This window comes from Megascapheus bottae, chromosome 17 (assembly GCF_031878675.1).
Source record: "Megascapheus bottae isolate mThoBot1 chromosome 17, mThoBot2.hap1, whole genome shotgun sequence".
NCBI classification, from domain to species: Eukaryota; Metazoa; Chordata; class Mammalia; order Rodentia; family Geomyidae; genus Megascapheus; species Megascapheus bottae.
Genome location: NC_143525.1, coordinates 29,243,372 through 29,257,009, shown reverse-complemented (window position 1 = coordinate 29,257,009; position 13,638 = coordinate 29,243,372). Strand labels below are relative to the sequence as shown.

Sequence of the window (13,638 nt, the reverse complement as noted above, 5' to 3'; positions counted from 1 at the left end):
AAGTTCCACTTCCTGTTTTCTGGAGGTTAATTGGAGGTAAGAGTCTCAGGTCCTTTGTGCCAGGGCTGGCTTTGAACTTTGATCCTCAGATCTCAGCCTCCTGAGTAGCTAGGATTACAGGTGTGAGCCACCATGGCCAGCTCTAGGTACTGACTTCTAAGAGTGTTTGCTCAAGGTTAGAGCTCCACCATTGGAGCTTGCTCCACTTCCTGCCTTTTTTTTAGTGGTTACTTGGATAAAAAAAAGTCTCTTGGACTTTCATACCTTGGCTAGCTTCAAATCAGGATCCTTAGCTCTTAGTCTCTGAATAGCTAGGATTACTTTGGTAAGCCACAGGTACCCAGCTGTTTTTTTTGTTGTTGTTGTTTGTTTGTTTGTTTGTAATGCTGGGAATAAAATCTAGAGCGTAGTAGTAGAGGCAAGCTTTCCACCAGTGAGTCTACAGTTCAACTCTGACATATTAAATAATTAATTTAATCTATTCTTATAGCAATTTGTTTATTTTTTATTTTTATTTTTTTGCCAGTCCTAGTGCTTGAACTTGGGGCCTTGACATTGTCCTTGGGCTCTCAAGGCCAGAGCTCTACCACTTGAGCCACAGCACCAGATTTTTCTGTGTATGTGATACCAAGAAATCAAACCCAGGGCTTCGTGCATGCTAGCAAAGCACTCTACCACAAGGCCACACTCCGGGCCCTATTTTTATTTACTTTTTAAAAGTTTGGTTTTATTGTTTTTTTTGTTGTTTTCTCTGAGCTTATTTGTGCTCAAGGCTGTGTCACTTGAACCACAACTTCACTCACAGTTTTTTACTAACTGAGTAATTTATTGGAGATAAGTCTCTCAAAGCCGGGAATTTGGCCTAATGGTAGAGTGCGACCACACACATAAAAAAAAGTTGGAAATAGTGCTGTGGCTCAAGTTGTAGAACTCTAGCCTTGAGAAAGCCCAAGGACAGTACTCATGGCCTGATTTCAAGCCCTAGGACTGGCAGGGGGAGAAAAAAAGTGTCTCACAGACTTTCTTGCCCTATCTGGCTTTGAACCACAATCCTCAGCTCTCAGTCTCCTGAGTAGCTAGGGTTACAAGCATTGAGTCACTGGTACCCAGCTTGATTTTATTAGAGTGACATTATGCTATATCTGATACAACTGGCTTCCTTCCTGTTTTTTTTTTCAACAGATTTTTGCTGATGGATTAGGGGAATGATAATTTCACTTGATTTATTACTTCAGTAAACATATTACTCTTGCCTTTTTTTGTTTTGTTTTGTTTTGTTTTGCTAGTCGTGGGGCTTGGACTCAGGGCTTTTCTCAAGGCTAGTACTTGTCCTTGGGCTTTTCTCAAGGCTAGTACTCTGCCACTTGAGCCACAGCAGCACTTACAGCTTTTTCTATATATGTGGTACTGAGGAATCAAACCCAGGTCTTCATGCATACTAGGCAAGCACTCTACCACAAGGCCAAACTCCCAGCCCCCGACTTTTTAAGATTTTTTTTGCTCAAGGCTAAGTACTCTACCACTTGAACCACAGCACCACTTCTGGCTTTTCTGTTTATGTGGTACTGAGGAATCGAACCCAGGGCTTCATGCATGCTAGGCAAGCACTCTACCACTGAGCCATCCCCATCCATATTACTGATGCTTTTAAGAACCAGATTCTTTCTGTCCATTTTAGAAACACAAATTAGGACAGGGAATGTGACTTAGTGGTAGAGTGCCTTCCTAGCATGCATGGGGCCCTGGTTTCAGTTACTTGGTACCACATGAATACCAACAAACATTTTTAAAAATTAAAAGGAACACAAATTGAGCCAGTGCTTATCACGTCTTTAATCTGGCTGCTCAGGATGTCAACTTCTCAGATCCAGTAGTTGAAGTTCAAAGCCAGGTAAGGCAGAAAAAACACAGATACTCTGTCTCCAAAACAGTCAGCAAAAAGCAGGACTAGAAGAATGACTCAAGTGATAGAGTGCTAAGCAAACACATGGTTCTTAAGTTCAAACTCCTGTTCTAGCAAGGAGGAAGAGAAAAGAAAAGAAACATAAATTGTTTCCTGCAGTACATCTCTTTGTAATTTTTTTTTTTTTTTTACCAGTCCTGGTGACTAGCTCAGGGCCTGAGCCCTGTCCTTAGGCTTTTTCCTCAATGCTAGCACTTTGCCACTTGAGCCACAGCACCATTTCTAGCTTTTTCTATGTATGTTATACTGAGGAATTGAACCCTAGTCTTCATGCATGCTAGGCAAGCACTCTATCTACCACTAGGCCAAACTCCTGGCCCTATAAAATAATTTTTTTAAACTGGGTCAGTGACTCATGCCCCTAATCCTGGGTACTCAGGAGGCTGAGATCTGAGGATCACAGTTCAAAGACAGCCCAGGCACTAAAGTCCATGAGACTCATCTCCAATTAACCATTAGAAAACCGGAAGAGGCCCTGTGGTTGGATACATAGGGTGATAGTTTTAAGGTGAAGAGCTCTGGGATATAGCACCCAGGTTCAGAGTTCAAGCCCCATGACCAACAAACATAAATACACACGTACACACACACACACACACACACACACACACACACACACACACACACACACAAGTTTTAGGGGCCAGGAGCAGGGACTGGTGGTAAAGTGCTTACCTAGCATGTCTGAAGCCCTGGATTCGATTCCTCGGTACCACATACACAGAAAAAGCCAGAAGTGGTACTGTGGCTTAAGTGGTAGAGCTCTAGCTTTGAGAAAGCCCAAGGACAGTGCCCAGGTCCTGAGTTCAAGCCCCAGGACTGGCAAAATAAATAAATAAAAGATTTAAGTATACATTTATAATATAGCTGGTTTATTTTTAGTAATTTCTAAATTTATAGATTTAAAAAATAAAGACATTGATCTCCTTTTTTGCTTTCTTCCCCTACCAATAACAGATTGAAGAGGAGATGTTGGCTTTGCAGAATGAACGCACAGAACGAATACGAAGCCTACTAGAGCGTCAAGCCAGAGAAATTGAAGCTTTTGACTCTGAAAGCATGAGACTAGGTTTTAGTAATATGGTCCTTTCTAATCTCTCCCCTGAGGCATTCAGCCACAGCTACCCAGGAGCTTCTGGTTGGTCTCACAATCCTACCGGGGGTCCAGGACCTCACTGGGGTCATCCTATGGGTGGCCCACCACAAGCTTGGGGCCATCCAATGCAAGGTGGACCCCAACCATGGGGTCACCCCTCAGGGCCAATGCAAGGGGTACCTCGAGGTAGCAGTATGGGAGTCCGCAATAGCCCCCAGGCTCTAAGGCGGACAGCTTCTGGGGGACGGACGGAGCAGGGCATGAGCAGAAGTACAAGTGTCACTTCACAAATATCCAATGGGTCACACATGTCTTACACATAATGATTGAGAATGGCAATTCCGCTGGAGCTGTCTGCCAAAAGAAACTGCCTACAGACATCATCACAGCAGCCTCCTCACTTGGGTACTACAGTGTGGAAGCTGAGTGCATATGGTATATTTTATTTGTTTTTGTAAAGCATTCTGTTTTGTGTTTACTAATTGGGATGTCATAGTATTTGGCTGCCGGGTTTTTGTGGGGGGGGATGTTGTTTGTGTTTAACTTTTGGGGAAATTTTGAAAAGGGGAATTGATAAATATCTCATGCATGTGGTTAAAAGAAATTGGTTAGATAGAGGGTATTTTCTTAATACTGCAAAAATAAAATATAGCAAAGTGACTTTAGGGTGTCCATATCCTATATGAGAAGTTGTAAAGCCTTCTTCCTCCATATTCCAGTTCGTGTGAGCCACTAACAGCAGGCAGCATATGCTGAAACAAGTTATTATTGGAACATACCTTTCCCCCCTCCTCGCCAGTGTATATTTTTTATTAAATTGGTCTGACTTTTTAGCCCCATTTGGAGTAAAGCAGAAACCTACAAATACTGAAGGATTGTATTGTCCTTTTCAGATGGTAGAAATTTAGTTCTTTTTCCAAATGCCTCATAGTTTTGTCAGTGATATTTTTCCATTCAGTTGTGCCTTCTTTGTGTCACAGTAAGATGAAATTAAGGAGTTCACAAGCTCTGTGATGAAAGCTTTCCAAGGGGAAGACCGGAAGCGTGAGAGAACCCCTGAAAGTTCATGCATTATGTATTTCCAGCAGCAGAGGAAGAAGATGAAACCTATAAACGCTAACAGTTTTGTTTTTATACTGTGATAACTCATCTGAGCTAAACACTTTAAGTCTCAAGACCCCAGACAGTACTTTTACTTTGTACAAACACAAAGACATATAGCCAATTCAAATCAAATGCCAGTGGTATTTGAATGATGCCATATTTGCCAACTGCCATCTATCTATTGGAATACTCATCACACTACATAGACATAATTTGATTATCCCCTTTTGGCTTATGAGATTTCCTGTTTACAAGTAGAATAGTCTTTTATTTAAAAACGTTTAGTTGCCATAGTGAACCAGGAGTCACTGAGCCAATGACTACCAGCTGCTGACTAACCCTTGTCACCACTGTAAATTTTGCTGCATGTGCCCGTCCTCTGTTTTTTAATTGCTGTTTTTGTTGCTGCAGTACTTTACAAACTTCTAGTTCATTGAGACTTAGTGACCATTTAGGATTGTGTTAACACCACACAATAGGAAACACCACTTCCGGAAGTCTCAAGCCGCAGTGCTAAGTACTACTGAAAAGGAACTAGTGAGTTTGGCAAACGAAAGACAAAAACTAAAAAAATAAAAAAATAAAAACACCAAAAAAAAAAAAGGTAAATTATAGTGGTCAGGGAATCTCGTGAGTGGGGAATGTTTTATTTTGTTTTTCAATGAAGGATCGACCCGATGTTGAACGTTACTTGGTATTCCACTACTTGTGCGAAAGTTGAGTTGGAGGTAGTTGGGGAGCTGTGAATATGACTTGAAAAAAATGTCTTTTTCAGTGACAGTTTCTTCAAAGTTATTGTCATGCTTCCTTCCTAGTTGTCTTGAAGAACTCTTGCTGCTAACTCTGGATCCTGCTTTTCATGTAGTCAGAGGGCTCTAAGGTAGAACTCTCTGGGTCCTTCACAATTGTATTATTCACTTAGAGCAAATTAGTGACCAAATTACAATCTGCCACTGGTCAGGTGTTGGTTTTCTCCACATTTTAAATCTTCCCCAAGTATATTATTTTGGTTCCATGAATTCTCCCCTTCAGAAGTTTCTGGTTGGTTTAATGCTAACTGGAAGAAAAAGTTAATGTTTTCATGTATATCCTTTGAAAACCAAAATCATCAATGACAGTGGAATTCACACAAATGTGTAGCTGTTTTAAGTAGCACACTCATGTATTGTCCTCTTAGCCATGTTTCAGCTCAGTTTATAGGGCAGACATGACTAATGCTTGTCATATCTAATGCAAAGGGCTTTTAGTATTTTTCACTATCTTTTTTGCATTAAAATATATAGTGTTTCAAGCAAATTGAGAATAGAAAAATGCTGAGAAATTGAGAATGTTATAAAGTATAAAAAAATAGGATAGAGTTTAATACCTATGAAATCATACATCATAGCTCTGTCCCTGCCTGCTGCTGGAGGGTTGGAATAGAAAAGCTGATCAAATTTGTTTGTACGATTTTTACAAACTCGAAGTGCTACCAATGGATACATTTTACAATCCAGTTGTGAGTTTCAGTCAAAGTTGAGTTACTGAGTCCTCACAGAGCATATGTACTTTTAAAAAGATGGATGGTATATTGACTCAAAATGTCTATCCGATAGGGCTTTGTAATTAAATTGTGTGGCAATGAAATTTTACATGTAGGTCATAACTATTCTTGGATTATACCATTAAGTTAATTTGATTAAAATATATGTAAATTACAAAAATGATTCAAATTAAGTGGTTTGTGTGTGTTTGTGAGGTATAACTTCTGAGGAATCTCATGCGTGATAGGGATCATCACATTAGTAAAACTAGTAGCAGGAAAATTTGAAAGGCTTTGAGATGTCCTAAAGAAAGAGTAGCACTTTCTGAATCTGTGGAAATGTCAATATTTGATCAAATTAGTACTACCTCCTCCCCAGTTGTTGGATTTTGCTCCTTTTATATGTTTAAGAAAGTTAAAAATATGGGAAATTTGTATAGCATATCAAAAATTGTAAAGGCTATATCTGGTATCCAGAGCCTGGCATTATAAAGATCCTTGTATTTGCCCTTCTCTCCTTTTGGGGTAAGCATTTTAAAAATGCAGCACCTCATTCCTTGAGACATTGTAATCCCTATATTATCTTTCCCTTTGCACATATTTTTCTCCCATTTTAAAGTCATCTTTGACCCAAAATTAGATATCTAAATGCATATTCATTATATAGATGATGTTAACTAAAAAGTCTTATTTTATTCAGAGCTGCCATTCTTTTTAATCATTTCTATACCTAGAGATGAATAGTCCTGCATCTGAAGCCACACCCACAGTACTAATATGCTTAGTACTCTAAGTCAAGGACTTACTGGTAATTGAATTTCTTAGCATAGTCATGATTTTTTAGCTGCCTGGACATCAGGTAACTACCATTCAAAACACTAAAACAGTGCTGGGCACTCTCTCCCACTTCCACCAGTTTTCTCTCACTATTCAAAAATTGAAAACTCTACGTTTTTCAGACCATAAAGCAGACATTAGTAACTCTCTGAAATGTTAAGGTTTATAGAATGCATTGTGTTGGACACTGGAATAATACAATTTATTCTCACCTGTGAAAAATTACTTCGTTGTACTTGAAACACCTCCTTTGCATTTCTCATTTGTGCCACTCACTAGTGGAAATAAATTGTATTATACCACGATCTACTGGCTTTTAGTGACTGTTGAATATGCACATTTTTGTATAGCTATTATCATTTGTATGTATATATTGTACATACATATGAGTGTATGTGTGTATAAATGAATGGGTGTAACTCATAATTGTACATTTCCATCAGAGCACGTAACATTCTGTTGTTTTTTTGTTATTTCAATCCTCAGTTAAGGCAAGAATGCATGTGTTTTTAAAGAATGAATACTCTGGGTTGGTATTTAAGAGGTGACTATTAGATACAATCTTTTCCTTTTTAATCCCTTTTCACATCCCTTCTGTTAGTGGGAAGCTAAGTAAAATATGAAACCATAAAATATTGTGTTGGAAAGGAGCCAGTTAGTGTTTCTATGAGTTTGTATTGTGATGCATTGAAAAATAAGTGATGCAGAGAAAAATGAACCATGGAAAGTAGGAATGCTAGTGGTGACTACTCTGCAGAGATTATGAAAAGAAAGCAGTGACTCAATATTTATATACTTCAGGTATGTGTTTCATTTTAGTAATGCCATTGATCCTCTCATTCTTTTTTACTCCATTAATGCTAATAATTATGTATTTAACTGAGGATCAGAGCAACCAAGAAAGGAATTATTCAAACAGCCAAAGTTTTCCTTAATTATAAAATCAACATGATATGGTCATTGGAAGAGAAGAATGTGGTATGAGAGCTTTCTTCTTTTAACTGCCTCTTCTTGCTTGCTAACAGTAAGTTTTTTGTGCACCTTCCACCCTTTCTGAGCCAATATATTTATTCAAGCAGAAATTTGGCCCGACTAACAACTCTTCTTGGAGATTTATACGATTCATTTTACCCATACTCCCAACGTGAAATGTCCTAATGTTTATTCATATCAGAATATAGTACTGTTAAGATGTCGTAGGTGTGACTCTCCTGTAATGTTGGAAGATTTTATTTCATAAGCCCTTCTCTAAGAAGCATAGTCAAAACTTGGGGGCTGTCCTCTTTGAGCTGCTTGCCAAAATACAGATCATCACTGAAGAGAAACAAATTCTCTTGTTTTTGCTTTTCCCACCTAACATAATAGTATCTCCACCCAGGTTGTAGGGTTGCCTTTTAAAAGGCCCTCACTTACTATTCGCTGTTACGAACTGGAAATTTCCCATCCTCAGATCCCTTAAAGATGAAGTACGCTGTACACTTAGCATACTTGCCTCGTGTATGCAGGGACTACTGATTGAAGTCTGTTTTGCTGTGTCTGGTTATGTTGTCTGCACTTTTCTGAAATCACTACAGTGGATCTACATTGGAAATGATTGTTAATTTCTAAAACTTCTACTAAGCACTGTCAAGAAAAGTAAAACAGAGCTATCCCTTTTTTGTGCATTTATATTTTCTACTGAATTCTGGTAGCTCCCTTTAAAGTTATACTGACCAATTTTTTTCCTCCTTGTTTATGTTCAGATTTCCAAAATATCACTCATAAGGGAGGAAAACCCATTTGGTTTAATGATAATCTTTAGATCATAAGAAATATGTAAAATGATGTGCACCTTATCTGCCTTTTGTGGGTTTCTTAAATTTGCACTTCCCACCCGCCCAAAGCTAGATATTTTTTAAAGAAAATAAAGGCAGAGAATTAAAACTGGGGAGCCATGTACCATGTCATCACCACTGTTAACCATTTCCCAGCAATCCAAGTTGTTTGAAATTTCAGAGATATTTGTGTGTGTGCGATTGTCTGATTGTATTCATGTTTGTTTTTTATTAATATACAAGGGTTTTTCATTAAATAGAGAAAAGGGTTAATCCTCTCAAACAACGGGGTGCCCACTGGATATACTAATCCTTACATCTGTAGGTAGTTTGCCTTTAAAACGTGAGAAGGTGAGATTTGTGAATGCATGAATAAGGGTATCTTGATGCCCAAGAATTCCCCCCAAAGTACGGGTAATTCAACCTGCACAGTTTCCTTTCACTCATAGTTTTTAGCAATTGTGAGTGAAAAATCATGTAATTATCTGTAAATATGTAGCTAACAAATTGACCTAGTTTCTGTATTTTTTGATTTTGTACTAAAGTTTATATAGGTCTGTGCCAGCTAGAGAGGAGTTGCTGTCATTGCCAGTTATGGTTCTAGCATCTAACCCTGAAACCATCCTAGGAGACATTTTTAGAATTATTGCTTAAGTGTTGTTAAACAGAGGGAAATGAAGCTTAATAATCATTGGTCAGGTTTGAAATCTTTTTAAGGCTAGGTAATTTTATTTAATATAATGATTGACGACCGTGTCCTCAGTCATGAGTGAGGTGTAGGGAACCTCTCTTCCCCAGTGGCCATGTTTACAGAAGTGTGTTTTGTCTATAAAGTGCAAGTGTGTTAATGTGTATGTAAATTATGCAGGTGATAACATTGTGGTTTGGGACTGTTTATGGGCTCTTTAACTGAATTTTCAAATGAAATGAACTATGCTTATTGCTGGCACATTGATCCCATTTCTGGAACTTTTTTCCTATTTCCAGAATTACTTATTTTCCTTAGACATTACCCCCACTTAGCCTCCCTTCCTTATAAGCCTTGTAGCCAAGGTATTAGACTGGTGAACATAGATGAGGGAAATGCATTTTTTAAAAATCCATGAACCCTCTATTGTATGCTTTCAGTACTTGTGTTATATGTTTCTATGGCAACTTTGAGCTCAGTGGTGTAGAAATGAAATACCAGTGTTAATGAAAAGTATGTACTCTTTGCTTTTGCATGGCTTGGCTTAGTAACCAAGGTATTTTAGAGCCACTTGAAAGCATGAAGACCAGTTATATGGGAACAGGTTTCTCAGTGGCACATTTTGCTTTTTCTTAGCCCTCAAGTACATTGCTCCGGCATGAACATTATTATTGTTACTGTAAATTGCAAATGGTCATAGAGTTAATTATGTAATTTAAAAGGTTGCAAGCTGCATAATATTTGCAGTTTCTGGCTGGTCTCTGTGACCATTTGGCACATAGCAAAAAGCCTAGTGGGTATTGGAACACCTCTAATCCTTTTTTGTGTCATAAACAAGTATATTTATCAAGATGTTGGCTGCCCCTGGCATATTGCCAGTCAGCTGTCTTTTGGTGCCCATTCCAAATGTGCTGTTGTTCTTCCTTACATTTCATCCTGTCCAAGAAATTACCACCCCTTCTTCCTAACATTTTCTGCCTTTTATTCCATGTTAAATGGGAATTGTGCCTACTTTAAAGTGCCCCTCTGATTAATTACATGTGTCCCAGAATAATCCAAGCCAGAGACACAGGTGGGAAGACATTTCAAAGTGGGGGGAGGGGGGCAAGTCCAGTTAAGGCCAGTAATTTATCTAAGAAGGTATTTTACCACATTATCTTGACACTTGACAAATGAGCCTACTAGAAGTTGCAAGTGGTTTCATAGAGTAGAATCCAAGTGAAGAGGGAGCTGTGGGGTTTCTATTAGGAAATAATTTTTTTCTTATTTTACCTTTTATGATCCTCCGCTAGCTTAGAACAGATTAATTGTCCATTTTTTTAATTTTTAGGGAAATTTTTACTAAAACAATGGTCAGATGTAAATAACATTTTAAAATATAGTGCACATAACTTCCCTAGACTGTTCCAACCTGATTATTTGTAAATGCTTTAGAGTTTTTAAAATTAACACTTGTGTTGCTAAATCCTATTTATCTAAGTCTATAAAAGTTTTTAATCCACTTAAAACTTAAACATTTAAATAATGGATGGGTTACTATAAGCAATTTAGCTTTCAGAACCCCCTTCATTTTAGTATATGGAAAAGCCTAATGCGCATTAATGAGGTTGGAGAGACTATGAGAAATATGTATAGTGTATATTTTAAAAACAGCTTTGCTTGTATTGTGAAGATTTAAAAACAAACTTGAGATTTTTAAAGTTAACTATTAACACAGTTTTAACATAAGTTATCCCACTGGGTTTAAGAGCATCTTGAATGTATAATCCTATTTGTAACCCAGGTTGGTTTCTATTTCTACCAGTCATCCAAGCATTATTTATACTTTTAGTTTTATGTACTCATTCCCCTTTGTTTTCCTCAAACAGCATGATTTTTTTTTTTGCACATGTAGGGTCTTTTTGTTTGTTGTTGTTTTTTGTTTTGTTTTTAAAGAAGGAAATTCATGCATCCTTTTCTTTGAGCTTTCTTCACTTTTGTTTCTTTCTACTAACCTCTTCCTTAAAGGCCATATCACTCCATTTGCATCATTTGTGCAAATGCCAGGGTTGGTTTTTATTTTTATTTTTGCTATTTACTTTTAAAAAAATGACAGTGCTTCAGGCAATTGCTTTTTTATTTAAAAAAAAAGGAAAAAGAAAAAAAAGGAAAAAAAAAAGCTGTAACCTTATCATTTCTGAGTAGACCATTGAGAGATGAATGCACACCTGTCATAGCCCAGGACCAGCTTTGGTGGCTAAAGGGAATATTTTAAGCAAGATGTTTTGTTTTAAAAGTGGTATATATTATCCACAGTCTTATTTCAGTTATTCCCACAAGTCAGGGGTCCAGATAAAATGAGGGTTATCAGCTAACTGATATGATATCATTGAGGTTCATCAATGAATTTGTACATTTCTAGTTCCCTTTGGTGAAGGGAAAAATGATAATTTTTGCAAGACCTAGATTTTTGGCTTGGTTCCTTGCCTCCTTTTTTGGCAGCCTTCATCTTCTCATCTAAAGCCCTTGAGCCTGTAGGGGTTTCATAGTGGACAAAGGACTTGTGGTCTGTTAAAACTGGGACTGATTTCTGTGGTAGAAGATTATCATGCGCAAAGTATACTGTTCTACCACTTTACTGATGACTAACTTTTAACTCTATTCAGTCCTCTCGATTTTTGGACCAAACAGACACCCACAGTGGAGGCTTATCAGGGTTGCATCGGGGAAAGAAGCCTGTCCCTCACTGTCAGCAGCAGCTGGTGAAGGTGACTGTGCAGATGTGCATTTTCCTTTTGATAGAAATGGTCCACAGCACTAACTGGTAAGGCTTATTGTACAGTATATTGTCAGTATTCTTCTGGTTCAGCATACCTTATAGTTCATATATAACCTGTATTAATTGTATAGATTGTGCATTTAAAGCTGTTACCAAGTTGTCAGAACATAAGAGCGAAAACAAGGTCATACTATGTAATATTTTGTTTGTAAGTATCCTTTGTATCATAGCAAAGGAAATGTTTAAAAAAATCAACTGTAATAAAGTAATTTTAGTACACAGAGTGTCTGTTCAGTTCTTTAACATAGTTTATTGCCATAAAGATACACTTTAGTTGCAGGCACAATTGTAGGTAGATGTGGGGATTAGAGAATGAGTAAGATGTAGGCAAATGCTATAGTCAAATTGCCTCAACATGGAGAATAGGAATAGATGTTTAGAACGTTCTGGGTATGAGCTGATCCTTCTCTTGCTTCTGTTACAGGTTCTTAAATTTTATTCCTGCGTCATAACCAGTGTAACTACAACCTCTCCACTCCCTGATGGAAAATCATCACATTTTAACTCTACAGTAGACCATCTGATTTAGCCCTGTTATTTAAAGCAGTTTAGGTGACTTTTGTTAGAAGCCATGGAGGGAGAGGGGCTGTGCATTGTATGCTGGGTTTTCTTTCTTTGGTTGGTTGGGGTATTGTTTTTTTGTTGTGGCTTTTGGCGGCGGCAGCAGTGGTGGTGGTGGTGGTGGTGGTGGTGGTGGGTGGTGGTCGTCGTCAGTCATAGAGCTTGATCTTAGGACTTTGCCCCTGATGTCTTTCACCCAACGCTAGTTCTCTACCACTTTGAGTCACAGTGCCACTTCCTGTTTTGGAGATAAGAGTCTCATAAACTATCATTCCTGGGCTGGCTTTGAACTGCTATCCTCAGATTTCAGCCTCCTGAGTAGCCAGGATTATAGGCATGAGCCACTGGTGCCCAGCTATCAGGGAACTTACTTTTGTGGGGGGGGGGGAGGGGTCATGAGGCTTGAACTCCGCCTGGGCGCTGTCCCTGAGCTCTTCAGCTCAAGGCTACCACCCTACCCTTGAGCCAAAGCCTCACTTCCCATGTTCTAGAGGCTAATTGGAGGTAAGAGTGCCCCAGGCTGGCTTTGAACCTTGATCCTCAGATCTCAGAGTCCTGAGTAGCTAGGATTACAGGCGTAAACCACTGTGCCTGGCTCAGGGAGCTTTTTAAGCCTGCTAAGAAATTGTTAGCCCAGAGCAGAAGGCCTGGTGGTTCATTAAACAAAACTGGCCTGGTTAGTGTTTGGAGCTTCATCTACAGAAAGAGGCAATGCCAGTGAATGTAGAATATACAGAGAAGCTCTGTTAGACTCTACAATGGGACAGCATGTGGGGAAATTTAAGAAATAATACCATCCCACTGTTGCAGGGAAACTATGATTGGATTTACTTACTATTTGAAGACAAGTTGGAGAAAAAACTTTGTTCCACTACACTAGTGATAAACATTGTGACAAGATACTGCCTTAATGTATAGGGGAGGCTGGGAAGGTGAGAGATGCATTTTGGGGTTTTTGTTTTTGTGACAAGGTCTCATTGTGTAGCCCAGACTGGCTTCAAACTCGAAATCCTCATGCATCAGCCTTCCAAATGTGGGAGCTACAAGAGCATGCCACCAGGAGGCCTTCATGTCTTTTGTTTTAATGAAATTCCATTTTAACTTGGAAATTTGAGCTTGGGGATTTGTGACAAAGGCACTATTACTGGATATCTTTTTTTTTGGGGGGGGGGGGTCATTTGTGGGGCTTGAACTCTAGGCCTGGGTATTATCCCTGAGCTCTTCAGCTCAAGGCT

At 38.6% G+C, this 13,638-nt stretch overlaps 1 protein-coding gene across 2 annotated transcripts in view; it reads left to right on the top strand.

Annotated features, from left to right (window-relative positions):
- Window positions 1–12,061, top strand: part of Taok1 (TAO kinase 1) — a 96,252-nt gene extending 84,191 nt beyond the window's left edge. For both annotated transcript variants that reach the window (XM_090350549.1, XM_090350548.1), the window contains exon 20: window positions 2,921–12,061. In XM_090350549.1, coding sequence (XP_090206675.1) covers window positions 2,921–3,382 — 462 coding nt within the window. In that variant the 3' untranslated portion in view covers window positions 3,383–12,061. The remainder of the gene's footprint in view (window positions 1–2,920) is intronic.
- Window positions 12,062–13,638: the final 1,577 nt, after the last annotated feature.